This window comes from Pogona vitticeps, chromosome ZW-PAR (assembly GCF_051106095.1).
Source record: "Pogona vitticeps strain Pit_001003342236 chromosome ZW-PAR, PviZW2.1, whole genome shotgun sequence".
Lineage (NCBI taxonomy): Eukaryota > Metazoa > Chordata > Lepidosauria > Squamata > Agamidae > Pogona > Pogona vitticeps.
In genome coordinates, this window is record NC_135800.1 from 2,791,747 (window position 1) to 2,818,831 (window position 27,085).

The 27,085-nt window shown below is 49.8% G+C and overlaps 3 protein-coding genes across 26 annotated transcripts in view; 1 reads left to right on the plus strand and 2 right to left on the minus strand.

The window, feature by feature from the left end:
- AK8 (adenylate kinase 8) overlaps positions 1–283 on the minus strand; it is a 66,973-nt gene extending 66,690 nt beyond the window's left edge. For 3 of the 6 annotated variants that reach the window (XR_012082220.2, XR_012082219.2, XM_072984922.2), the window contains exon 1: positions 1–268. Coding sequence is in view for 4 of the 6 variants with exons in the window: in XM_072984922.2 (XP_072841023.2) it covers positions 1–234 (234 nt within the window). In the remaining 2 variants the exon portion in view is untranslated. The other 3 variants (XM_078382806.1, XM_072984923.2, XM_078382807.1) reach the window with 3 other exon arrangements.
- SPACA9 (sperm acrosome associated 9) lies at positions 264–14,476 on the plus strand. 2 transcript variants are annotated; one of them, XM_078382811.1, is made up of 5 exons: positions 264–404; positions 3,500–3,655; positions 7,633–7,835; positions 9,342–9,489; positions 10,691–14,476. In XM_078382811.1, the coding sequence occupies exons 2-5, from the start codon at positions 3,512–3,514 to the stop codon at positions 10,697–10,699; spliced, it is 504 nt and encodes a 167-aa protein (XP_078238937.1). In that variant the 5' UTR covers positions 264–404; positions 3,500–3,511; the 3' UTR covers positions 10,700–14,476. The 2 variants fall into 2 exon arrangements, with proteins under 2 accessions (XP_078238937.1, XP_072841033.1); XM_072984932.2 differs by lacking the exon at positions 264–404 and having other exon boundaries at positions 1,575–3,655.
- Positions 14,053–27,085, minus strand: part of TSC1 (TSC complex subunit 1) — a 27,954-nt gene continuing 14,921 nt past the window's right edge. For 14 of the 18 annotated variants that reach the window (XM_078382786.1, XM_078382793.1, XM_078382782.1 and 11 more), the window contains 12 exons: positions 26,871–26,986; positions 25,696–25,765; positions 24,946–25,050; positions 24,286–24,862; positions 23,924–23,967; positions 22,626–22,792; positions 22,195–22,377; positions 21,556–21,666; positions 21,043–21,165; positions 19,423–19,610; positions 17,994–18,155; positions 14,053–17,214 (listed from right to left, as the gene is read on the minus strand). In XM_078382786.1, the coding sequence (XP_078238912.1) occupies positions 16,695–17,214; positions 17,994–18,155; positions 19,423–19,610; positions 21,043–21,165; positions 21,556–21,666; positions 22,195–22,377; positions 22,626–22,792; positions 23,924–23,967; positions 24,286–24,862; positions 24,946–25,050; positions 25,696–25,765; positions 26,871–26,986 (2,366 nt within the window). In that variant the 3' untranslated portion in view covers positions 14,053–16,694. The remainder of the gene's footprint in view (positions 17,215–17,993; positions 18,156–19,422; positions 19,611–21,042; positions 21,166–21,555; positions 21,667–22,194; positions 22,378–22,625; positions 22,793–23,923; positions 23,968–24,285; positions 24,863–24,945; positions 25,051–25,695; positions 25,766–26,870; positions 26,987–27,085) is intronic. The other 4 variants (XM_072984910.2, XM_078382796.1, XM_078382797.1 and 1 more) reach the window with 1 other exon arrangement.

Consider the following 27,085-nt stretch of genomic DNA (forward strand, 5'->3'; position numbering starts at 1 on the left):
CTTCATGGTGTGGAAAAGCCGCTGCTCTTCCGCGTAGCGCCCCATCCGCGCAGGGACCGAGAGAGGCCTCTTCGTGGCGTCCATGGCGCCCCTTAGCGACCGCCGGTTGCTAAGGGCGGTGACGCCATCCCGCGCGCGACGCCTGGAGGGACGCCGCTCGCCGCCGGCCCCGCCCACGCCGCCGCTACTGCTAAAGCTTCGCGGGGGGCGGGGCCCAAGCCCGCCTCGCGTCATCAGTCCGCGACCGCTCTCGCCTCTTCTTCTTTCCCCCCCTCCCTTCCCCGAACCGCCAGCCGTTTCAGACTGCGGGAAACGGGAGCACCGCGGATCTCGGGAACGTCTTAGCCGTGCGAAAGGGCCGACACGTGTCGCCTCCCTAGTGACACGCATCTCCAACAGCCCAAGTGCCGTTTCATTCTTAGCCGTCTTTGAAAGCAGAGGGGGGGTCACAGAGATTGGGAGGGGGAGGAAAAGCCCTGCTGGACGGGGGATTATGGGAGTTGTAGTCCAAAAAAAGTAACTTTTTCTGGAGCCAGGGCCCTTTGGGGCCCTCCCTCTTCGCTTGGATTCCAGTCACCGGCCGCCTCGTCCAGGATGGCTGCTGTAGAAGGAAGGATTATGACTTTTAATTTGATCGATTGATTGATTGGTAGATTGATAGATACTACACGTGTATACACACAAAACACGCATACCAGCCCATTAGGGCACTGCACTATTCTGGGCCGCGTAACAAGGATAAAACACCATTATCGATCAAAATAAAAAATAAAAACACACTCAGAAGAGCAATTATTATCATCATCATCTAGCATTCTAGCTCTTTGGGAACATGCGTGTGTAATAATCATCTTCATAATATCCTGGACATAATGATCATTCGAGCTTCACATCACAGGTCGAATAATCCTAAATAGAAGATTTGGGATTCTAAATTTAGGAATCTAAATGCAATTCTAAAATGGTTTTTTTAAAAAAAAAAATTAAATCATACTCAGTGTTGTTTTCAGTGTTAATATCTTTCCATTCTAGTGTTACTATATTAATTTTCTAGTCGCTTGCATTCCTCTTCTCGTGACCTCTATATCCGATCACGTGTCATCGTCCCCATCACAGCCCCAAGAGGCACAGGTAGACTGCTCCTTCTGCTGGAGTCCCCCCCCCTTTAAGCTCTCTGGAGAGCAGGGGATCCCCTCTTAAACGGGCCCCCCCACCATTGCCCTGCCGGTGTTTCCCTCCCCCCCCACAAAAGCCCAACTGGGGGAAGCCCCTCCAGGGAGATTCCCCCCCCTCCTCCTCCTCTCCCCCCCCCACCCGGTTGCCCGGGGAGACAGACGCCTGTCTAACAATTGCAAGCGCCAATTGCCTTGCCTGCCTCCTTGCCTGCCTGCCTGGCTTGCAAAAGCGGGAGAGCCCCGAGAGGCTTTCAGCGCCCAGGACGCTGCGCTTGCCCACCACGTGGCCGCAGCTCCGGGACATGCAGGATCGGGGAACGGAGCCAAAGCGAGGCGAGGAAGGACCGGGGGTTGTTGGGGGTGGGTGGGTAGGTGAAGAAGGGATGGGAGAGAGGGGGCACTGGAGCAACTGGGAGATGGAGAGGGTTGATCATACACCAGGACCACACCCCACCCTCTATCCGTGGGGGGATCGGTGCCAACTCCTCCGCGGATGCTGAAAAACGCGGGTATACCAAGCATGGTCTCTGGCTCCCTCTAGCGGGCCCGTTTTGGGTCACTTTAAAAGCGGGGCAACGCCAACGCTGTATGCAGCAAGGCTCCATCTAGTGGCCAGTACTGGTAACTTCACCTTTTTAAAAATCTCTCTCCAAAAGATACGACACAAAAGGAATAGGAGACGGGGAGGGAGGAGGAAAAACACAAGCACGGGCAACAGTTCTGTTATTTTTGTTCCAAGGAGCAGCTGGAAAGCTGCCTTCTAGGGGTTTGGAGCCCCTGGCCTTATGCAGCCGACCCTTACCGGCAGCGGCAAGAAAGGCTTTTGAAGCAGGACGCTTTCCCAACCCTCCCTGGGAAATTCTTCACCTGGGGAATTCTGCATTCAAAGCAGACGCTCTACCATCAAAGTAAAGGCTCTCCAACATACCCCGGTCATCTCCCATCCGAGCACTAACCAGGCCTAGCCCTTTTTTTTAGCTTCCATCATCTAAAAGCAATGGGTTCAAAGTGAAATATACCCTAAGGAACGCAGTATCCACTGATTCCCTTATCCACGGTCTAAACCTATTAATAGAAACCTATTTCTCAAGGCGACGTGACCAGAACTAGCCAGAGACCTTGCTAGGGATGGTGTGAGCTATTAAAACAGTGTTCTCTGTAATCCGTGTTTCTCAGCATCCACGGAGGAGTCCCTAGGTTGAGATAGGAGGCACATTCCCCTCCGAAAACCCATCAAAGTCACCGTCCCGCTCCTCCAACAGCCACGGGCAAGCCAAGGTTAAAGGCAGCCTCAGAAACACACACACACACATATACCCCCTTCGTTCCTCCATCCATGTTGTCACCCGGCCTTCCGCGTAATGGCAGGAAGCCGTTAAGTTTTTACGCTAGCCAAGAGGCGGCATTCGTCCCGTTGGTCTTTTTGGGCGCATCACGGTTGATGCACGGCCGCATTACATTTACAACCGACTCGCTAGGGTTTATGGCATCCGATTGTCAGTGGTCCCTCCTGGATCGCCTGCCTCTTTCCGCAGCATCATTACAGCCACACTGAGTTACTGTTTGGGGCATCAGGATGGGAAGTCTGAATGCAATATATCATTCTTCCCCCCCCCCCCTTACACACACACACAGAGTGCAGTTTGTCTCCATTGGGGCCCACCGTAAAAGAAGCTACCCTGCTTCTTATAAGCTGCAAAAAAAGGGGAGGAACACAAACGGAACAGAAAAATCGGGCCCTCTGAGCGATCACGAATGCTAAGGTTTTGCAACCGATGAGAACCGATCCGCACCAATGACGGGTGTTACATGTTGTCCTTTTTTAAAAAAACCGCCAGCTGTCAATTCAAACATGCCAAGGAAGCGAAGAGGAGCCATCAGGGAAATAATAATCCCTGTTTTAATTATCTGTTCTCCTTTTCCGTCTTGCCGTCAGTTCCTCGTGGAGCATTTCCCGAGCTAGCTCAGACTCCTCCAAAGGTTATGTATCTGGACGACATGCAAAATTCATCCCCAACCCCCCCAAAAAATATAAAAAAATAAGGACAGGTCATTCCTTTTATTGAACAACTAAAATAAGGCCGCAGGATCTTTCTTCCGGGTTATTGGACCTGGGTTTGAATGCCGCTTAGCCATGGAAACGCACAGGGCACAGAAAACCACTCCTTAAATATCTCGCATACCTCGAAATCGACTACGATGGTGAGCCTAGGTTGATGCAACATCATCGCAAAATAAAGGAGAGGCGTGACTCGTCTGGAAGAGTCTCGTTTACGAAACGTACACTCAACGCATTTTTTTCTCTTCCTCTCCCTCGTTTCTAGGAGGGGGGGAAGATGAACGACATTAAAGAGAGCCTACGGACCATCGAACAGAATTACAAGATTTTCCAACAGCAGCAGTTCACCTTCATCGCAGCGCTGGAACACACCCGAGAAAACGCTCATGACAAGATCAAGCCGGTGTCCAGCATCGGACAGGTAGGAGAGCCCCTCGGGGACGCCAGGGGAGGGCCAGCTCCGGGATCTGAGCATCCGGAGAGCAGGCCACCCCTTTCCTCCCCCCCCTCCGAGACGGTTAGAAAAATTATCCAACATTTCTTCTGAATTTTTTAAATGCAGAAAGTGTTCTAAGTTAGATGGGTGGGAAGGGACTTTCTTGGTAAGTCGGCTCCTCTTTTAAGCTCCACAGGGATTTCCAAAATGTCCCGTCCTCCATAGCCTTGCTCCGCTCTTGTAAACTCAAGCCTGTGGCTTCTTCGAGGGAGTCAGTCCGTCTCGTGTTACTGGATCTTCCTCTTTTCCTGCTGCCTTCCACGCTTCCCAGCAGGATGGTGGTCTTTTTCCCCCAAAGAATTCTGCCTTCTCGCGAGTTGCTCAAAGCAGGACAGCCTCGGTGTCATCATTTCTGCCTCCAGAGAAGGTTCAGGCTTGATCTGATCCGGGATCCACTTCTTTGTCTTCCTCGCAGTCCAGGGTAGAGAGGTGTAGAGGTAGCCTTCTCGCCTGCTTTCTTTAGATGATCAAAAACCCACCCTATGCGCTCTTTTTCTCATTAAATTCAGGACTATACGTAACAAGTTCTAGCAACAGCTTCCTTGTCCGCAGTGGTTCCCCCCCCTTTCCCCTCCTTCCGCATCCCCGATGGGCTCTGGATGCTGCCTATTAAAAATAATGGCAATGTGCCCCCCCCCCCAAAATGGCATGATGTATTGTGGCGTCAAGCTGTCCATCCTTGGGGGGGGCAGGTGGAACTTTGCGGCTGTACTAACCTCGGAAAAAGTGTCAGCTCTTAAGTGCTGGGTCCTGGAATTTGTCTTTTAAACAACACACACACACTGCATACTCCATAAATACACACACACACCTTTTTTGTTGTTCTTCACAACCACTGCTGTGCGTAAAAAAATATTGTATTGTGGACGTTCGAGGGTAGACATGAACGTTAGATTTGCCTGTTTGTCACTGACTCCTCATACATCACCAAGGGGGCGAGATTCGCACCAGAGACCAGAATCACGTTGCTATCTCTGTAGCCTGGCGTATCTCTTCATCTGGCCCACCCAATCATCCGTGTTAAAAATATATATATATATTTTGCAGCCGGCAAGCAGGATAGCTCCTGGACATTTCTAGAAGTTAAATTGAAAATTTTAACTTACATTTTTTTTAACCGGTTTTGGGCAGATCCCCAGCTGCTCCCAATGCTGTTCCATTTTTCATGGGCTCCTCTCTCCATTTTGGGGGACCTCAGGGTCACGTACCTCTCACCCTGTAAGTCCCAAGGATGGGGAAATGACCCTGGTACAAGCAGGGGGGGTCAGACTCAATGGCCTTCGAGGCCCCATCCCCGTTCCACGATTCGAGGAGCTCCATTTTTTACCTTTGCCCGTGATTTCTACGGCATCTGGCGTCCCTCTTCGCCGTCCCCACTCCCGCCCGATAAACTGGGAAACCTCTCAGTCAGGACAGCTTAAGAGCTTCGCTACGAAAGGCCAGCGCTTGCTATTTTAAAGGCAGGTGAAACTCAAAAGAGTCAGCGGGAAAAAAAACTTCTTTTAACGGCCAGCCGGCGCCAGATGGAAGTTCCAAGTCCCTTCCTTCCACTTTCTCTGGAAGAGTCCGGCGTCCTCGGAAGCTGTCAAAGGAGAGTCCCTCGCCTCGTCTCCCGTTGTTCCGACGAGACCTGGGGTTATTTTGATCTATTCCGGGGCGTTACGGGGGTGCGCGGCAGCAGGCCCAAGATGCACCAGCGTACCCCAGCGCGAGAATCTTCCGGGTCCACTTAAAAACAGGAGGCGACAAACTCGGGCAGACCCTTGCCTTTTTCTGCTGAGTCCGTCGCCGGGGGACTCAATTAAGCCCGGGAAATACGAGTGGCTTCTGGTAGAGGGAGAGGAGCTTTCTGCTAACAGCCGACCCGAGACCGGGGAAGAAGCCGACGGAGGGTCCGACGTGGCCGCAGATCCTGGTCCAGGAGAGATTTCTTCCTTGTCATCTTTCTTCCTTCTCCTTTCGCAAACCACTCTGTGGACATTTCTCTTGGAAAGGCAAAAAAGGAGGTACAGGGCCGGGCAAGGAAGCCGACAAAAGAACAACATCTGGCTCTTTCCCCAGATTTCACACACACACACACACACACCTCCGTAGAACGACAATAAAAATCCTTCCTCTTACTTTTCGGTCCGGGGCAAGCGGCTCGTCTCTGTTGTTCCCTCCCTGTGTTTGGGATGCTTCGGCCCCATATGGGCAACCTCTGGCCTGCCAGCGCTTCCTAGACGACAACTCCCATCAGCCTCTGCCTATGGAGCCAAGGGTCATGGATGCTGGGCTTTGTAGTTCAAGTCTTTGGGAAGCTCTACACTCGCGGACTTCTGGGAATTGACAAATTTGAGGCTTTTGGACCCTTTTTAGTGGGAGTGCTGTCAGGCGGTTAAAGGAATCTTGTCACAGAACACGTGGTTTTCCTCGCCTGTCGATCTTGCATTTAACGTTTTCTCCACCCCATCTCTTTTGAGGAAGAACTTAGGTGATGGGCGCTGGTTCCCATTCCCTGTCTTAGGGCAGTGTCCTGTGAATTTTTTTTTTTTTTTTTGCACACGGAGTAGGAATTAAGCAAGCTTTTGGCCTTTTTAACGGAGTGTGTATTGCGACTCGCAGCGCCGCAAGCGTGTTGTGGCAAGGGGTAAATGGCTCCAGGCTTTTGCAACCAGGAGGGGGAGATAATTCCAAGGCCGAGCATCAAAATGAGACATTAAAAGGCACCAACGTTCCCGACAATAAAACCCCAGTCACAAAATAAAGCAAAGGAAAGGGAAGATTCAAGCAGAGCCAAACCGCATGCTGTGACAAACAGATGCTTTTTTCACGACAGGGAGCACCTCCTCTTTAAAAATGCTAAACATAATGTCTAATTTGATACTCAGCCATCAGCTTGAGGTCACTCTGAAAGCTTTGTGCATAAGCATGATTTTGAATGTCTCATCACTGTACCTACCACGCTGTCCTACCTCATTTATTTTTGAATTAAGTATTTATACACTGTCTTTAAGGCACCACCTGCAGGCTGCCTAAGGAAATGAGACAGGAAACAGGCCTCCGTTGTGCCAGTCCTCTTGAAAGCCGAGATGCCTTTTTCCCCCTCTTCTCTACTATCCGTCTGTTTAAGCCTCCAAGCCAGAGACTGTAATCTTTCACTAATTGTATGTAAGCTGTTGAAAAGTGGAATAATAAGAATGCTTTAATATAAGCAGGAAAGGCTTTTTTTAGCAGAGGAAAGGGGCCAAAACGGAAAGGAGAGAAAGCCCACTCAGTTAATCAATCAATCCATCCATCGATCAAGGCACTTCACACAGCGTCCAAATGAAAGCACTTTTAGACCCACTGATCTTGTTAAGAATATTTCGATCCAGGTTTACGCCTAGTGTAAGGAGTACCATTTTGCTTCTCCGCTTTGTCATGTTCGATATTAAGGAACTTTTAAGGATCAAGCCCCGACTTTTTAAGAATGTGTTGTGAAAAGGGTGAAGGAAAACGAAGAACGGGGTGCCACGGGAAAGGTTATCAATGAGACAGCAAATAGAGAATCCTATATATTAAAAAAAAAAAACAGGGCAGAAATCAGCTAGGGTAGAAGTCAGTTATATATCAGGAATGAGCTATTACTAGCCCGATGAGGAATGCAGACGTGGTGGCGTGACTCGTAGGGTAGACAAATGGCGCACATTTGTAAACCCCGAGCGCCACTGTTTGGGTATTAAAAGCCCCGTTTCCTCCTCATTCTGCAGAACAATTAAAGTCCTTTTGTAGTGGGTGGTCTACCGAGGCCATGTCGAACTGTTGAGTTTCCTAACCTTGAGTTCGAATCCTGCGCTCGGGACCCCGGGGACGGCTTCGCCCGCGACTCCCGACGGCTTGAGCGGGCGACCCAACCGACTCCCCCTTTTGCGCCCCGACAGGTACAAATGTACATGGACCACTACTGCAACAACAGCACCGACAAGCGCATCCTGCTCATGTTCCTGAACCTCTGCGGAGATCTGAGCCGGCTGTGCCAGAGGCTGGAGACCCTTCATTCCGGGAACGCCACCACCAACGCTCTCCTGGAGAAATGCAAGACCTTGGTGAGCCAGAGCAACGACCTCAGTGCTATCCGAGCCAAGTAGGTATCCGTTGACAAGACGACGTACATCTATGGGAGTAGGACGGCCACCCTCGCTGAGATTCTGACTTGGGAGGGGGAGGATCTGGAAATGGTAGACTAAGAAGGAGACTCGCTCCAGGGCTCCACCATGATAGTCGTCAAGCGCCATCAAATCAATTCTGACTTACGGTGACCCTTTTCCAGGGTTTTCCAGGTAGAGAAGACTCAAGAGGTGTATTTCAATCTCCTTCCTCTAGGGGGCAACCTTGGGACGGTACAGCTGGCCCAAGGCTACCCAGGCTGGCTCTTCTCCTCCCAGGAGGCCCAGTGGGGGGGGGGGGGGAATCAAACTCCCAACCTCTGGCCCCGCAGCCAGAGGCCTAAAACCACTAAGCTCTCCAGCCAGCGGTCAAGGGCTCCCTATAAAAAGCAATAGGGGAGCAGCTTTCCAAGGGACCCCCCCCCAAAAAAAACTAAGACCCATGAGCCCCTAAAAGGCCCCCAAGGATCTCCTGTTTTAGAGGAAATCTATGTTCTAAACTCCTCTAAGAGTCAACATCCAAATCTGGAAACGTGGAAAAGTTGGTTAGAGCCATGGTTCTCAAACTGGGGTCCCCAGGATGTTCTCAGGCGGGAACTCCTGGCCAGCCCAGCTCATGGTGAAGGATTCTGGGAGTTTTAGTCCATCTGGGGAGATCCCAGTTTGAGAACCACGGCTCAGACCAACTTTCCCACATTCCCAGATTTGAATCCAAGCCAAAATTGGCTTTGCAGCATTTCTCCCTCGAGCTGTCCATGGTGCTGAAAATGTTCTCCCTCTGGGGGTCCGTCCCCCCGCCTTACCTTGTCCAGATCAGTTTTTCTGGGCCCCAAGAAAGATGGCTCCCCCTCCTCACTCCGAGGGCAAAAACTATTTCCACCAGAGGAAGCCTCCCATGGGATCCTGCCCGACTGAAAGAAATACAAATTACTAGGAAACGCCCGAAGAAGAAGCAGCTCTTTCAAGTCACCCCGGGGGGCCAAACTCAATTTCCCAAAAGGCTCTCAGTGTCCACATTTCAGGGGTAGGTGAAAAAAACTAGTGGAACCTAAAAACAGCAATCTATTTCAACCTCAAGCTCCTGCAGCCAATGCTTGAGCTGGAATGAGAAGTCTCCCAATCGTTTAGAAATATGTGGGTTGGAGCAGAATGACAGCATCATACAAAAGGAGCAAGGGCCTGCTGCTCGCCAGCCGCAGGTTAGAACCTACTGAATTGCCCCATGGGTCAATCACCGGCTGCACCAGTACCCTTGTTTCCTCTTGTCGTTTAGTCGTGTCCGACTCTTTGTGACCCCGTGGACCAGAGCACGCCAGGCCCTCCTGTCTTCTACGGCCTCCCGGAGTTGGGTCAAATTCATGTTGGTCGCTTTGGTGACACTGTCCAACCCTCTTGTCCTCTGTCGTCCCCTTCTCCTCTTGCCTTCACATTTTCCTAACATCAGGGTCTTGTTTCTTCTGCTTCAACCCGAAAACACAAAACAGGTACCCCCATGACGTGGTGAACCACCTCAGCTGCGACGAAGCCCGCAACCACTACGGAGGCGTGGTGAGCCTCATCCCCGTGGTCCTCGACTGCATGAAGGAGTGGGTGGCCCACAGCGAGAAGCTCCCCCGCCACATGATGCAGAACGTGAGTTCCCGGCGGGCGGCCATCTATCAGCAGCCAGACCGGCCCAACCTGCACACCCTGGGCGTCCACCACGGCCAGCCCACCTTCGTCACCGAGGGCGCTCAGACCTTGCTTAGTTTGACGGAGAAGGGCCGGGCCCGGGAGGAAAGGCGGGAGGTTAGGATGAAACAGCTGGGCGGCCTAAGGAGAGCCATACGAAGGTTTTTGGACGGGCCGTGGAAACCGCCTGGGAAAAACGCCTTTTAAGGGGGGGAGAAAAAGAGAGAGAAAAGACCAAAACAAAAAAAACCCATACACACGTGCTTAGCGTCTGGCAATTAAAACACAGTCTCCCTGTATTTGGTTTCAATTATGCCCTTTTCCTGACCATAGCACACACACACAAAAAAAAACCCCACCAAACAACAACATGGGATATTATTCACTGCGGACGGCAGAGTCAGCTTTATCCCCAAAAGGCCTTCTCCACGGATGGACCAACCCCTGGTTGACCTCCCGCGAATGGCGTTCTTTTTTAATCCGAGCTTTAAGCTGGTTTTGCCGCTTGGTTGACAAAGGGCCGAGAGTGGAGGATGGGAAAGTTTAATGTCTGGAGAGGGCGACCCCACCCACCTCCAGCTTTTGGCAAGGATTGTGGGAACTGTAGTCCTTTAAAAGCAATCTTTCTGGACTCTTATTGAGTAAGGGCAGCAGCTGCCAAAATAGCGAAAGAGATTTCATGGAGAGCTGGGCGGGCTTCCAGAGGCAGGCTCGATGCAAGCTCGGTTCCCCCGCCCCGTTGGATAGAATAGTTCCGGCCGTCCTTACCTTGGGAAAGGGGTAAAAAGAAAAAAGAAACACTCCAGCCAAAGATATTTGACATTTTGCTCAATGATAGTAATAAGGCCACCTTTAGGTCTCTGGGGCCCTTGACTCAACAAGGGTTGACACTGGATGAGTACTGAGCTGAAATGCTGTCTCAGAATAAAATAAAATAAAATAAACAGAGAACCCCAAGTAAGGAGAGAGGTATAGAAATGCTTCTAATTCGTTCTCTGCCAGCCGATGGTTCAAGACCCAATGAGGATCTCACCGCACACACTAACAGGATCTGTCCGGGGTGGGGTGGAACGCGGAAAAAAATTGAGCACTTAAAACATTAGATTTTTGTCTGCGCCGCTCGGCTCCTTGGGTCTGATATGCTTTTTTCCCCTCCCCACAGGATTCTTAGCGCCTGCCTTCTTTCCTTTCCTTTTTTTTGCCTCCTATCGGACGATGCTTCTCTGAATAAAGCCACTTTCCCTGTGCAAGCCCGGCTCGTTGATAGAAATTCCGCACTCCAAATTTGGCTTAAAAGGAGGAGGATGTGGAGGGGGGGGGGAAAGGAGGCGAACGGGGTAGATTTGAAGGGTCAAGCTTTTTTGAGTTTGCCCCGTTCTCTACGGACGCCTCTAATGTGCAACTTTACAAATTTCCTTGCATTTAAAAAAAAAAATTTCCTTTCCTTTTCCCGTGGATGGGGAGACTGGGAACTGGCGTCTGGTGTAGTGGAAAACCAGCGGGAGGGGAGAAGAGCCAAATTCTAGTCACGACACTCACAGGGAAGACAGGACCATTTAAGATGGTTTATAGAATCATTGCATGATTGAGTTGGAAGGGGCTTATAAGGCCATCAAGTGCAAGGAATCCAAGCCAAAGCAGATCAGAGAAGGGGGTGGACCTTTTTTCCCTGATATTCCACCGAAATCTGGCTTCCCGTTGCTTGAGCCCTTTATGATGTGTCCTGCACTCTGGGATGAGGGAGGACAGATCCTGCCCCCTCCTCCGTAGAACGACCTTCCAAGTATTTGGAAAGTGTTATCCTATCTCCCCGCTCAGTCCCGTCTTTTCTCAAGGTTAAAAGAAGAGTGAGAGGAGTGTTCATTATTATCATATGCTTGTCGATTCCAATTTATAGTAGAGAGTACTCAGAAATGGTTTCGCATTCCCTTCTTCTGGGGGAATGCCCTGGGACTGTACAACTGGCCCAAGGCTACCCAGGCTGGCTCGTCCCCCAGGAGGCACTGGGGGGGGGGGGTGGAATCAAACTCCCAGCCTCTTAGAGAGAAAAATCTGAACTGCCTTATGACCCCAAAACCAAAGGATTATATCCAGAAAAACTCAGAACGGCTGCAGAAGCCAAAATTCCCCGCTTAGACAGAAAGTGAACTGACATACAGAGGTAAGTTTTCTTTCCTCTTTTTCTTTTTAAAAAAAGAAAACTATTCCTCACTACTGACACCCGAGTAATAAAATGCACAGAGGGGGGTTGGGATCTTTTTCTACATTCAGGCAGGGAAGTAAATGAATAATTGAGCCTTTTTCAACCTACAGCCCTAGCTCTTATGGCATAAAATGTTTATTATTTATGGTGGTGTTTATGGAACTACCAACGTATTCTGCTTAGCACTAGAAAGCGTGGAAGGTAATTTATTTTTCTCTTTTGCTATCTTGCTAGCTTCCTTTCTCTGAGTGAATACATATTTAATCATTTTGATCCAGGTGCGAGAACATTCCCCTTGAATATTAAAAGCGAGATGCAACCATCCTTTAAAAATATATATATACACACACATAGACACCTCATTTTTAGAGTGTCAAGTTTCTTCAACGTCATATGGGTCCAGTTTTTTTTTCCTCACTAGCCGTCTCCAAAGTTTTATACAAAAAGGTGCAAAATATGATATTGAATCAACTCAACTCACCTTAGAAGGTTTCCCTCAACACAGATGTATGTTAACCACTACTTAACACTCATTTTAATTCTGCACAGCGTCAGTCTTTCAAAACAGCCATATGGAAATGGAAACGACTTTTGCGCCTACCTTCATTGAACAGGGTGACTTTCAAGAAGGAACATCAGTTGAGCTCTCCATTTCAAACCCGATACAGTAGGACTCTCTTTATCCGCAGGATCGGCATCCACTGATTCACTTATCCATGGTCTGAAAATATTAAAAAGAAAAATTTCCCCCAAATACGTATTTTTTAAATCATGAAGTTTCCAGACACAAGTACTAGAGAGAGCCAGAGAGCATGCTATGTGTATATAATGTTCGTTAGAAATAGATTTCCACAATGAAGTTACCAGCACTGGCTACTAGATGGAGCCAGAGACCATGCTCTCTATATATACAGTATATACTCTGTTTGCTATTCCAATAGCATTCTGCATTTTCCAATAGCCATGCAGGGGGACGACTTGAAACTGAAATCTTGCAGATACAGGAATCCTACCATATATACCAGGAGAGAGGAGATCAAAATGAATTCTCACTCGTTTTTTTAATTGCCTGCAAGTCCATCTTGCTACAATTCCGTTTCTACGAATGTCTAAGAGGGGCCGTGGGATCGTGAAAAATAGCTAGATAATTTCAGTTTGTTGATTAAAACACTTATATCCTGCCCAACCACCTACTCTTTTGGGGCTCTTTCCGATGGCCAATTCCATGGAAGACACAAAGGAAGTCGTGAGAGATGATGAGGATGATTTGTTTCCCTTCAATCCAGACAACCATCTCCCCATTAACTTTTAAGAAACCACACCCCCATCATCTTGACGTTGATGAATTCAGGCACATCACGATTTCTGGTTGGCTAAACGCATGGGTCTCATCTTTTAAAGCCCTTAACAACAGGAGAGACGAGGAGAACTGTCAGCCTGCAGGGACCACCAACCCAAGAAAGGCCAGCTAACCCCCCCATCCGCTGATTCACTTATCCGCTGCTTTAAAATAAAAAACCCAGAACTATCCACGACTAGGGGACATGTGAAATAAGGAAGAATGGGCACTGGTTTTAAGGAAATTTATAGAAAAATCATTGGATACGAGATTCAGATATTGCCAATTTCTGCCCTCCTGAATATAATTAAGGATGACCATCTGAAAAAAAAGATCAGAGTTAGTTATTTATAATGGTTTACAGTAGCAAGATTAGTATTTGCAAAGAACTGGAAAAGCAACAAATTCATCTTTAAGATTGGCACATAAAGAAACGTGGAGTTTAGCAATTTATGATAAGTTAGCATGTGAAATGGAAATAAGAAGAAGGGGGGGAAAGGCTAATGATTTCAAAGATGTATGGAACTTAATGCTTGGAGCATGTCTTTTCGAAGGGGAAAGGCCAGCAAAAGAATCGATGGTTTGGTTTTTTTTGAGAGGTATGGGGTGAAAAGAGGTATAAATAGATATTGCTGGTCAGCTAGTCCCAAGGCTGAAGGTGGTGGGGGGGGGGAGTCCAATATGTATTGTGTGTAGTTGAATTTGTGTTTTAGTTTTAACTTTGTAAAAAAATAAATAATAATAAAAAGAACGGTCCCCTAGAAAGAGCCGAAGACCATAAAACGTACAGGGTTTCCTGTTTCTGCATTTTTCAGCATCCACTGCCCGGGGGGGGGTGGTACCGGTCCCCTGCAGAGACCATCGCCCCTCCTACCTTCTGGTTTCTGCAAATCTCCCGTTTTACTTTAGCCAACCGTTCTCGCTGCTCTCCCGAAAAGCAGACTCTTTGGTCCCCACTGAAGCGGGATGAATACAAGACTACTGCAAAACAATACGTCGTTTGTTTATTTTGTTCACAGTTAAACACAAGCAAACTGCCTTTGACAGATTAGAACATTCCAGTTAGGATGGCTAACGCCCTCCGTTTGGTTTTTTTTTTCTTTTCAAAGTTCTCTCTTAGCTCAGATTGTACCATTTCATTATTACCATTTCATATTTATGGCATTCTGTTTGTTTTTTTAATGTCAATTATTTGTTTTTGTTTTTTAAATCATGCTTACAAAGAGCGAGGCAGGAAGCAATGTTAACCCTTTGACAGAGAGCTTTTTTTTTTTAAAGGTTTAACTAAAAGCAGTCAGATTTTTTTTTAAAAAAAACACATTTCCAGGTTTATCAATGAGATCTCTTTTTCACAACAAACTTTTAGGCGTCGGTTGTGGGCCCGACCTCTCATGATTTCGAAAAAGGATTTTCTGAACGGGTCTTTTTCCTCCCTAAATCTCTATGGTCCAACTGGGGTGAGTGGGAGAATCTGATCGAAAGATGCCCTTTTTCGGAGCGGGGAGGGGGAGGAAAAAACACAGACACACCGACACAGGCAATTTTGGCGTTTAAATTTTTAAAAGCTGTGTTGACACCGAACGAGGGGACAACAGCTTTCAAGGGACAGGCAGGAGAGATTCAATCTCCAAAAGCTGGTTCTGAGGATGGGGGGCAATATGTGATGGTTCACGTCCCACGAGAGGTACTCTGGGATGGAGGCCGATGTACTATAGAGAATGGGAGGAGTGTCACCTATAAATGCTCTTCTGCATAAAAGATTCCCCCTTCCTTTCTTTTTTTCCAAAACTAGCGAGCCCCCTTGTTACCCATCTGCCACCACGAGATGACATTCGAGTCCATTTCATAGCATTTATAAGCTTCTTCTACGCCTATCCGTCAAATCCATTATTATTATTATTATTATTATTAAAGTGAGGTTGTCCAAGACGGGTCCAAAGGGAGATTTTTTTTATTTTCATTTTTGGAAGGCGGTTGCATCAGAAATGTGACAAGAGACCACTGGGAGGAGGGAAACAAACCGGTGGCTTTTGGGGTGGGTCTCTTAGCTACGGCCTCTCGGGCCAGAGGGCCTCTGGGGCTGTTGGCCGCCGGAGGGAGGACGCTCTGGCCACGAAGAGGACAAGAGGACGCGGCAAGGGTTAAGTCAGAATGATAGATCCCTGTGAAAAGCAGGGTTTAATGGACAAGAGTCTGACGCTTGTGGCTTTTCCAACTGGGGCAAGGCCTGTGCAAGAAATTAACCCACTTTCTGGGGGGGGGGGGGGACGACGTGGGAGAATTTAAAGATCCAGCTGCCGACAAAGTCATGGGTGGGCAAATACCCACCTTTTCCATGTGCGCACACACACACACACACACACCCAAAATGTCATTTCTTTCAAGGCACGCCCTTTCCAAAGCTTTTTTTTTTCCTGCTGGAGAGGACGGGTTGGATTTCAAAACTCCTGCCCCAACAGAGAGACAGATGCCAGAGACCTAATGCTGGATCGACAGCCGGGCAGCTACCAAAGAGTAACAGAGCACCCCATTTAGAGTCGAAAGACCTGGTAAGAAAGGCCTTTCTCTCGTTCTTATCTGAAAGGACGCAAAAACGTCACCGAGGGACCTATTCTTAGCTTATAAGACGTCGTCGCTTTCTTGAAAACGGGGGCATTTTCAGCCAAAGTCCTTAATCGTGACCAAACGCAGCTTCCCAGCCATCCCTCAAAAAAACCCTCTTAAGAGGAATACCATTTCTACTTGAAAAGACCCACAAGTGGGGGTTAGTTTGATCAGCTTATCAGATACATTTAAAAAAAAGGGGGGAATGAAAACGGCGGTAGTGTTCCAAGGAGACCAACGTCTGGGTCTCGCCCTGAAAAGTTCTAGTTTGTCAGAGTGACCTCGACACTCGGAAATGTTAAGGACAGCACAGGTCAAGGATGCTTTGGGGAGGGGGGAAGAGAGGGAAGGGCGTTCTTTGAATGCCCCCGGGCACCCTTTACGGCATCCTCCTCAAGAGTCAAGTCCAGCCTACTCAAAAGGAGCCGGGAAGAAGCAGGAGGTCAGAAGAAGGGTAAAAGGAGAGGTGAACACCCCCCCCCCCGCCGAGGACCATTCTTTCGCAAGGCAAAGACCTTCTCCTGTAGAGGAAGACCGACGACCTAAGTCACCCGGGGGGGGGGGGAGAAACAAAGGCTTGCCTTCCAGAGACACAGGGAGCACCTCGCTCGGCACCATCCCTTAGGCGAAGAGCCTCATATTGCACACGGGTCCACTGGAGGCAACCCCTCGGGGGGGGGCAAAGGGGGGCGGCGAGAGGTGTGGGGAAAACCCCGACCGCTGTCCGGCCAGCATCTCTTCGGCGGGCTCTGGCACAGCGGAGGGAGGGACCAGCAGGGCAAAGAACACGCTCTTGGACCATTTCCGGACCTCCCAGAAGCCCATTTCGTGCCTCCTCCAGCTGAGTCCGAGTGACCGAGCAGTCCGGGCCCCGTCGCGCCGAGCCGAGGGAGCTCCAGAAGAAAGAAAGGAAGGAAGGGAAAAAAAAACTGAAAGCTTTTAGTTAAAACGTGCAATCAAGCCCTCCCTGTTCTATGCCAAGAATATGAAAAGTAACACTGATTTCGACCCGCTTCCTTTTTAGCTAGGGCCATGATGCGATTCGTTGTAGTCCATTATGTGAAGCTGCCCCACGCTGCCTTCTTGATTCCTGCAGGAGGGAGAAACGGGGTCCTCCGGGGAAGGGAGGGCCTTGGCGTCCGGCCGGAACTCTTTGCACAGTTCAGTCTTCAACGTGTCGCAGAGGCCGCTGATGGCTGCCCCGTCCTCCTCGCACTGGCTCTCGCTCTTGTGGCGAAACAGCTCCCGCGCCTTCATTCCCAGGAAGCTCTCGGAGCTCGGGAAGGAGCCCACCGTCAGCTGGCCCCCACTGCCCCCGCCACTACTGGGGGGAGCCTCCAGCAGGGCCGAGACCTCCCAGCGGTTGCTGAACTGCCCGGCTCTCGGCCCGGAAGGGGGCTTTTCCGGGGCGGGCACGTCGCTGCTGTTGCTCCGGCTGCCCCGGGGGCTGGGAGGCTTGGTCTCGCCGTTCTGATCCGCCGTTTCTCCACCGCGCCCTGCGACGGCGTTCGGGCCGCCGCTGTCGTTCCCGTCGGCCAGCCTGGAGAAAGACACACACACACAGAGAAGAGAAATCAGCGGAAGGGGCCGATGGGCTGGCTAGGGGTTAGAAGATGGGAGAAGGGCCAACCCAGAGAACCTTGTGAAGTTATGTATCACAACTTGGCTTCATCTTTTCTTCAGGTCAAACCCTGCCAGCATTCAAATTCTCCTAAGAAGCTCATGAACTTCCAGATCCCTCACCATCCCTTCTTTGGGCACCTTGGCACCTCTCCACAGTTCAGGCCTCTGGTGGTTTATCTAAAGCACTGGCCAATGATCGGCCAGCCCTTTCTCCTCGTGGCACCAGCGCTTGCCCACAGCGACACAGGGTGGCAGGGCAGGTGACCCCCATCAACCATGCCCGGTCGAGGCCAATCTCAGCTGACCCTCTCCCAGAAGGCACCACGAGGATTCAAGCTCGTGGCCCCTACCGCTCTACAACCGGGCCCTCCTCCCTAGGAAACACGCTGGGGCTCCCTTAGAAGCATCTGCAGACAGAAAGTCTTTGAGGGAGTAGACGGGGGTGCCCTGACCCACTGAACTGCTGGCTGAAGGAAGCCCATGGCCCACCCCACAGGACTTAAAGCCAAACCACCCAGCGCCAACCTCACTAAAAAAAAAAAACAGAAAGGGCTACTGAAACAAGGTCAGTCAACGCGAAGCCAGAATTCTCTACATCCCAGATGCCTGAGCTCTCCCTCTTGGTTTATTTCTGGATCATGAGCAATGCTTATTTATCAAGAAGAACCCAAGTACGCTATCCATTATTCCCCTTACCTTTCTTCCATCGAGTCCACTGGTTCCGTTTTCTTGTCGTCCGCGTTCTTCAGCAACCTGTAGTTCTCCAGCTGACCGTACAGCTTTAAGATCTTCATCTCAAAGGCCTGCGAGATCTTCTTTTGGCCCTCGTACCGGCTCTCAACGGCCTGGAGCTGGTCCCTGAAATGAAGCCGGGTCTATGACAGTTCCTGTCCGCTTTCCACCCCCCGCGGGTCTTTAAGGACTTTCCTTCCCCTCGAGACCTCGCTCGAGGCAGCGCACAGAAAAGATGACGCTACTCTCGGTTTTACAGCTCAGAAAAGTGATTTTTCCAGGACCAGAAGGCCCGAGAGTGGTTAGGGATCTAATCCAGGTTTAAATTATTTGATTCTCCCAAGTCTTGGATATTAACTTACTCTGTTGCTCTCATTTTGATGTGAGCAACACGTCAAGGCAGTTATGTGTTCATAGCCATGGGGGGGGGGGAGCAGCAGCCTCCTGATAAACAATACATGAGTTCTGACTGAAAAGCACAGGCAGTCATTTGGGAGTGACAGGGGATCATGAAATCAGGATGTGGCACAGTGGTTAAACTGCAGTACTGCAGTGAAGACTCTGCTCACAACCTGAGTTTGATCCCAACGGGCTCAGATAGCCGGCTCGAGGTTCACTCAGCCTTCCATCCTTCCAAGGTTGGTAAAATTACCACCCAGCCGACTAAAGCAGGGGGCAATTGTAAGCTGCCCAGAGAGGCTTTAAACGCTATGGGACGGTATAGAAGCAGCATATTTTGTCTTTCTTTGCTTTCTTTCCTTATTAACATTCTTTTTTTTTAAATCCTATCCCCCATTCTCACAAAACTCCTTGATCTTCAGAGTAACAGAAGTAACAAAAGGATTAACCTTCCTGCATATTCTCCTGCCTGCCAAGTTTCTCACCAAGCTTGAACAGCTTCTGACCTTGATCTCAGCTTTCAAAGCACCGTTTGCAAAGAGCCCCCCCAAAAGATAAGAGACAAAATGTATACTAGAGACGGGCACAAACTTTGGTTTGGAGGTCTGGCCCAATTCATCACCATGCCTGCAACCGTCGTGCGCCTCCTAGGGAGGCGGGGAGGGATCTGTGCGAGGCCTGAGGAGTGCAGGGGAGTGCTGGGAAGGGCACCGTGCCCACACAACCTCTGTGCAAGCGTGGCAACAAACTGGGCTGGACTTCCAAACCGAGGCCCATGCCTATCCCTAATTTATACACATGATGGGCACCCCTATAAATGGGTTGAATATCAGCCTTGGTTTTTTAAGCCATTACCAAACATAATATAAAACAGTGTTTTTTTTTTTCACAACTACCAAGCCCATCTTTCATTCCAAGGCTCAAAGGTGGGTTTTTAGCCATGGTGGGGTGGGAGTGGGTGTGGGGGTGGAGAGAGAGGAAAACACAAGTCTACCTGGCTTTCAATTTCACATCCTCCAAGTACTTCTTCTGCTCCAGCAGGAGGTGGTCTCTCTTTGTGAGCTGAGATTCCAGTTCGACGATTCGCCTCTGAGATGCTTCCAGCTGCTGACTTTGCTGCTGGACACAAGATTTGGCTCGCTCCAACTCCTTCCGAAAGGCGGTCTGCTTTATCTCTACTTCCTGAAAGGCAAGAAAGAGAGAGAAGCTGAATCTCCAGACACACAGTAAAGAGAGTCAGACAAGGAGAACAGAAAGAGGGGTCCGGCAGAAGAGCTCGGAGCCGGTTTAGCGATGGAACTGCTCCAGTCAATTCAGTATCAGCCCTACAAGGTAGGAGTCATCGAGAACAGGTAAAATACCTTTACAGACAGACCACTAACAAAACCATCAAACAATGAGCAAACTTTCACGGATCAAGAAAGACCTCTTCGTCAGACTTGTCCCAGTGTGAAGGACTTGAAAGTCCAAAAGTTAAAACAACCATCACGGCTTCCCTAAGAAAGACCTGCCTGGCGAAATCCATCACATCAAGAACATTTGGACTTTACATCTAAAAGTAACTGTCCTGGCGAAACCCATCACGCCAAGAATTTTTGGACCTGAGCTTCTTCACAGCCTGACAAAGTGGTTTTTTGATCCATGAAAGCTTGCGTATTGTACGACAAAAAATTTTTAGCAGTCTATAAAGGTATCGCCTGTCCTTGCATTTGTATTTTGCTCTGTCCCAGAGCAAGGGAAGCAGGACAACCAGGAAGGGCGTCATGGATTTGTACCGACGGTATCTCAACGTAAGAGTGTTTACATGCACAACGCTGCTGCTAAAGTGACCGTTTCCAATGCAAAAGAAAAGCATGAAATACTGCTATGGGAAACCCCAGGTCTTCTTTGTAAACTAGGAGCCCCGGAGTGCAGTGGTTCAACTGCATTAAAGACTCTGCTCCCAACCTGAGTTCAGTCCGAATGGCCTTAGGTTGATTCAGCCTTCCATTCTTCTAAGGTTGGTAACCTGAGTGCCCAGCTCGCTGGGTGTGTGTGCGCGCGCGTGTGTGTTGGAGGAGGCAATGTGTAGCTTCCATAATTGAATTGCAAACCGCCCAGAGAGCGCTTTCAGCGCTGTAAGGTGGTATACGAGCAAAATGCTTTGCTTTGAAACTGGAATAAATCACAAAAGGCCAATAAGACAGAGAAGCCGAAGCCTGCAATTATTATTAAAATGTTTTAAATGGCAACAACAACCACATAAGCCGCACACGGCTGTCCAATCCGCACCACAGCTCCTGGGAGGGAGCTCACTGCCCAGTGAGATCACACACTTCTAAATCAAGGGCGAGGCCCCGTAAAAAAGCGTGTCAAATTAGCTAGCAAGATCTCAGTTTTACTCTTCCGGCTCCAGGAATGCTTTGTTTTCAGCAAAGGAATCTGAAAACTTCCCGAGAAGTAGAAATATTTCACCCCGCGGTTGGATGACCCGGGACCCGCTCTCCCGCCTGTTATCTCCTGGTTTTCTTCTTCTGTGAATCCGCCCGCTTTTCATAGAAGATGTCCTGCTTGGCTGCCCCTCCACAATCTACAGAGCAGCACCGCCGGCATAAATATCGCATGAGAGCTGCACCTTTGTTGTGTCTGTGTGCTTGTGCTGAAGCTGCTCCAGGTATAACTCGTTGACCTCCCCGAGCACCAGAAGCTGCCTGTTCAAGAATTCCATCTGTTGCTGGACCGACTCGCTGTTAGAGAGCTGAAGAAAAGGGACTCGTTAGAGGCTACCTCGAAATGCCGCGGCATCGCGTAGAGAAGCCAAAGGTTGTTCACACCGACAGCAACGGGAACGCGGCAGAACACGGCTCGTGTCTGCATAGAGGGAAAATACAGTATCGTGCAAGGAAACTGTTGCTTTCTCAGAAGAAACTGCCGGCTTAAATCACACACACACACTGAATATCCAAAGAGTTTCTGCAGAGTTTTCAGGTTAGACACCCATCCATCCACACTCTCCAGAGTGGCTAGCTTTGCTTTACAGCCAAAACCGTTCTGCATCTTTTAATCCTGTTGTCTGAAACACACACACACACACACACACACACAGAGAGAGACAGAGAGAGAGATGGGATGACTCAGCTCTTCTTACCTTTTGAGAAACCTGACTCAGCAGCAGCTCCGTGTGACACACCTTGTGGCTGGCTTTCTTGAGGTCCAGCCGCAGATCCGCAATCGTGCTATGGCATTCTTCCAGTCTGGTCTGTTTGAAAAGCAAAGCGGGTGAGGGGGACGAACCTGCTTAGTGGGGGGGGGGGGGAGAATGTGTGACTAGAACCGGAAAAGCTACTGACGACACGCTTAGGACCGTCCGGATTCCCACAACCGAGTCAGGAAGTCGGTGTTTCCGGCTCATGCTGATGGGGAACAAAATTTAAACTCTCTTGGAAATTTGCTACAGCAATTCTGCAGGTCACGCCCAAGTATATGTTTCCTGATTTGCCTCTGGAGAAAACCTACTGTTTGCCATTTACAGAACATGTGAAGCCGTGCATTACTATGACGGACACACGGAACCACGTGACAGAATGGCAACGTTTTCCAGAAGATACTCAGAAGTACCCTTCCCTTCCTCTAGGGGGAGCCCTGGGAATTTGTGCCGCTGGCCCAAGGCCACCCAGGCTGGCTCTTCTCCACCCAGGAAGAGCGGTGCAGGGAATCGAACTCCCAACCTTCAGCTCCACCGTCAGAGACCTAAACCACCAAGTTTGCTCAGAGCGGCCGGTTCTACCTTCAGCTCCTGGTTCTGGTTGTAATACTCCTCCCGTTCGTGCTGCAGCTGGCGGATCTGGTTGTGAAGCTGGGACACCACTCGGTCGTGCTCCTCCTGGAAGGTGCGGTTCTTCGCCTGTTCCTTCTGCAGGCTGAGCTTTAAGGCCTGGATGTCTTTCTCCTGGAGCCTCAGCTGGTCTTTCTGTCCAAAAAAAGCAGAGAAGTCGGAAAGTCAAAAGGCCCGCTCTCGGATCTGCGGCCTCTTCCCGCAAATCGCAAGGCGCCGCGGTTTTGCTGCCCGGCGTGCGTGATCTGAGAAAGCAGGACGTTTGGCAAACATCAACTACATCTCTTAAACAAACGGTGCCACCAAGAACATCTAACCCGGGCTGAAAAAGAGAGCCCTCCGTCACACAACAGGGCAGAATTCTCTCCAGGGGCCTCACCCACCATAGCTGCGTTGTGTTCTTCCAGGGCGGCGGCCTTGATCACCTTCCGCAAGAGGCGCCGGTTGCGGAGCGCGTGCTGCTGCCGTTTGAAGCGCTCGTACAGCAGCTGGTTGTGCAGCAGGTGGAGCTGGTTCCGCAGAGTGTGGATCTCGTCCGAAGGAGGGGAACCTGCCGGGACAGCAGGACGGAGGGTGATGCTCCGCCCGACGAAGCAGCGCAAGACCACAGAGGGGGAGGCCGGATCCCGGAACTCCGCCACAGCGTCAGAAAGAAACTGGACACAAACTCAAGTTTAATCCCGTGGATTTTCACTGTATCTGCATTGATACGGGTGTCCATCCCGGGCATCAATTTTATCTCGGCTGTTTCTCTCTGTAAGCCTTGATTTGCAAGGATTAAGTGGCTAGGTTAGAAAAGAATTAAAAATCAAGCAAGCAGAGGGAAATAGCTGAGATAAAATGTATATGCGTGATGGAACACCCCTATAAATGGACTGAATGTAAGCCTAGGTTTCTTAAGTCATAACCAAACGTCAACACTATGCTGTCATCTAGCGTTATTTTTCTCCGCAGCTACCAGGCCCTTCTTTTATGACAAGGCTCAAAGGTAAAAAAAAAGTTTCTACAGTTCATAATGGTTTAGATCTCTGGCTGCGTAGCCAGAGAGAGGTTGGGGGTTCGATTCCCCCATGGGGCCTCCTGGACAGGGGCTGGACCGGATGACCCCACACATATAAAATGCACTCACAATGATAAATAAATAATGATACTGTATTCAGCTGTCCTATAATGTAAAATACATAAATCTGATTTATGGTATTCCTGGTCAGGGTTTTCCAGGTAAACAGGGCTTAGAAGTGGTTTCCTGTCCACCTATTTCTGGAGCGCCCTACGACAGTGCAGCTGGCCCAAAGCTACCCAGGCCGGCTCTTCTCCCAGGAGGCCCCCGTGGGGGAATCGAACACCCAACCTCTGGCTCCCCAGCCAGAGACTTAACCCACTAAGCTCTCCAGGCAACGACAGTCGCCAATATCTGGGATAAATTTAAGGTGTAGCTGGAACATGCAGGGTGCTTCTTCTGCGGATTATTCTGATATTTGGCTTACTGTGGGCACAGCCAAAGGAGAGCGGGAGTTCAGCCTGTTCTAGACACAAATTTATCATCGTCAAGCTACTGAGTAAGGAAGATCCTAGATACAGCCAGAAGTAAGAGGAGCCACGGAATCAATGCAGCATTTGAAAAACAACCGCCGGGCAGATTCTTCAGCAGAAGGGACAAAAAAACACACACTTGATTTACCTCCAAAGTGGGTCCAGTCAGCTGATTTGCTGGGCAGGGGTAATCTGAAACAAGTAAAAAATGGTTCAGATTGTTTTTAAAGGTTACTGGCTTTTCTTTATTCGGCTGCATTTCGATTCACGTACACAGTTTGCTTTTGAGTGTGGGTTTTTATGCTTAACGCATTACGTTTTCAATTCTATTCTTTTTAATATCGTGCGCCCCACCGTGGGTCGTCTTATCGGGAGAAAGGTGACCTATATAATCAACAAGGAAGCAAGCAAACTAGAGAACGGGTGTACCCGTTCACAACTCTCTTACTTCTGCCAGCCTCGGCCCAGCCCTTCGAAGCGGCCGGGGAGGCCCGGACGGCGAAGCCTTACTTGTTCAGCTCTTTGCTGTGGGCGTCCGCGCCGTACTGGATCAGCCGGTCGAGGACTTCCAAGGGGGAGGTGGAGAGGGCACCGTCTTCGTTGGCACCCCCTTTGGCCTTCTTCAGCAGCTCTTCGGTCTTTTTGCTGACAAACAGATAGGCCGTCTTGGGCATGGCCATCTCGAACAGATGCTCGTAATCCGGGGACGGCGAGCTCCCGAACCCCATCCGTTGGCGGGCTGGAATCTTGCAAGGGCTCGGAGCGAGAATGCCGGGCTCCAGAGAACCCCGGTCGTCCCTGTGGCCGGAAGTGTTCTCGTCCGGGTCACGGCTAGGCCGGTCGATGGGAGTGAAGGTCTGCTTAGGGGTGTCCCGCACGCCTTCTGAGCCGGACGGGTCCAGAAGGGAGGAGGCCAGGGCTTCCGAGTTCTGGCTCTGCCCCTGAGCGCCCGGGGCTGACAGCTGGGATTTCTTAGAGCTGGAGAGACTCTCGTTGGAGTGGTAGAAAGGAGAGTCGAAACCTCCCCGAGGCACCACTGGTTCAACATCTCCCGTCGTGATCTCGAAGATTTCTTTTGAGATGGCATCTGAAGAGCGGAAGAACGAACCTCAGCACACAGGCGGTGTTGATTTTCAAGGCTGAACCTTAAGTCTCAACCGCAACCCTTACCTTCCTCTCTGTCCTTCTCAACGCTGTCTTCAAAAGAGGCCTCCAGATCCCCTAAGATGCTGGGAAGATCACTTAAAGTTACCGAATTTTTACTGCCGTGGGAGTCTGGAAGGGAAGGGAAAGTAAGAAAAAAAGAGTGACACGACAGCAGGAAGTATCGCTGCCTCCAAGCGGGCGCCCGCGGAAAAGCTGCGCCGGCCACACCGCCGAACCACACCCATACCGCGGCTCGTCCCCATCTCTCGTTGGGAAGAATTTTCCTGTCAGTATGGAAACAACAGAACTGCAGCCCTATGTATCGGGAAGAGGGATGTGTGTCTCACAGGCTGTGTAAAGTCAAGGAGCAAACAGGCGGCGATAATCAGCAGGAAATGAAAAGAGAATCTCTGGTTTTCAGGTCACTGGAAGCAACGCAATCGAAGAAAATATCAAATGGATATTTTAAAACAGAAAACAGGGGAACAAACTGACACACCCGTTCTACACTGGACTATAGTAGGACACCATATCTGTGGCGGCAAAGACGCGTATATACACAGCTGGTCTGTGGCTCCCTGTAGTGGACAGCTCTGGTAACTTTATCTTTCAAAATATGCATTTCTAGAACTTTCAATATTTGTAATCATTTCAGACCGTGGATAAATGAATCCGCAGATACCGATTTCGTGCGGATAAGGGGGTCCTACTGTAATTCGGTGGGGAAGACCAAAGACCACTATTGAAGGAAGCAGACACAATGACGCTCCTTACCTAAAGTTCTTACGCTGTTTATATTTTGCTGTCGGGATAACGAAGGCCTCCCGGTATCTGTTCTCTCCTCCTAGAAGAGGGGAAGGACTTTATACAGCAGACTCGTCAGGCGCAAGACAACCCGTAACCCAGACAAAGACGCACACTTTTCCGTACTGAAACTGGAGGCGCACCCGATACACATGTGAGAGTAGTAACCACCCACGTTCAGAGGAACCCAGACGCTTCTCTTTCTGACACAGGCTTTATCCCACGTGTGTCTCATCCACTCAACCTCGACCCTCCAGGGTGGAACCCCAAAATCATAAAAGCACAACCGACGCAAGGACTGAATTGCCCACGTGCCCTTTGTTTGATACAGACATGAACTGACTATCCATAGCCAAGGAACTGACATGAAGAAGCCAATCCAAAGCTCCTCTTTGGAGAGATAGCATCAGGGGTTGAGGCGATCCGGCTGCAGAGCCCAAAAGTTGGGAGTTCGATTCCCCCACGGGGCCTCCTTGAGAGGGGCTGGACTTGATGATCTTAAAGGGTCCCTTCCAGCTCTTTGCAGTTCTACAATTAAGAGACCCAGTGAGTGGCCAAAGCAGATCCCGTCAAGAGCCTTTTTCGTTCAGTTTTAGTTTCTTGTGGAATGAGTGCCGTTCATAGCTCTCTTCTCTGCCTGAAAACAACATCTAAAACCCTCCCTTGTCTTGTCACACAGCCCCAAATCTAAAATACCAGTGAATTGAACCATAAGACGGTCTCCACCAGATTTTCCACGGAATCACCAGATTTTTGTTCACTAGTCAAAAGCACAACAGGATGCCTTGGTGGCATTTTACTGGATCACGAAGCATTTCTCCATCAACCCATAATAATAATCATGGGCCATCCAGTGCATTCTGACTTATGGCGACCCTTTTCCAGGGTTTTCCAGGCAGAGAAATATTCAGAAGTGCTTTACCCTTCCCTTCCTCTAGGGGGCATCCTTGGGACTGTGCAGCTTGCCCAAGGCTACCCGGGCTGGCTCTTCTCCTGGAAGGCCCAGTGGGGGAATCGAACTCCCAGCCTCTGGCTCCCCAGCCAGAGACCTAACTCACTTAGCAGCCCTGCCAGCTCCATCTATCCACAGGTCACATCGAAACAGAAACCTCTGTTTTATGAAACACAAACCATCTCGCCTTTACCTTCTTGGGCGGTGCGGCTGCAGCTGGAGGAACAGAGGTGGGAACAAATTCATCTGAAACGCACGAGGGAGGCGGAGAGGTGGCCGGAGTTCCTAACGGGGTTCCCTTCCCAACTGCTAGACGAAAACGGTGAAAAGATTATTTGATTGCAACCAATGCATGGCGGACTTCCTAAATAGCTAAAAGCAAAACGTGCTGCTTCTATATCGCCTTCT

Coding starts and splice junctions, on each gene's coding strand:
- SPACA9 (XM_078382811.1), top strand. CDS start 3,512: ATGAACGACATTAAAGAGAGCCTACGGACCATCGAACAGAATTACAAG. Junction 3,656..7,632: donor CGGTGTCCAGCATCGGACAG/GTAGGAGAGCCC, acceptor GCGCCCCGACAG/GTACAAATGTACATGGACCA. Junction 7,836..9,341: donor CTCAGTGCTATCCGAGCCAA/GTAGGTATCCGT, acceptor AACACAAAACAG/GTACCCCCATGACGTGGTGA.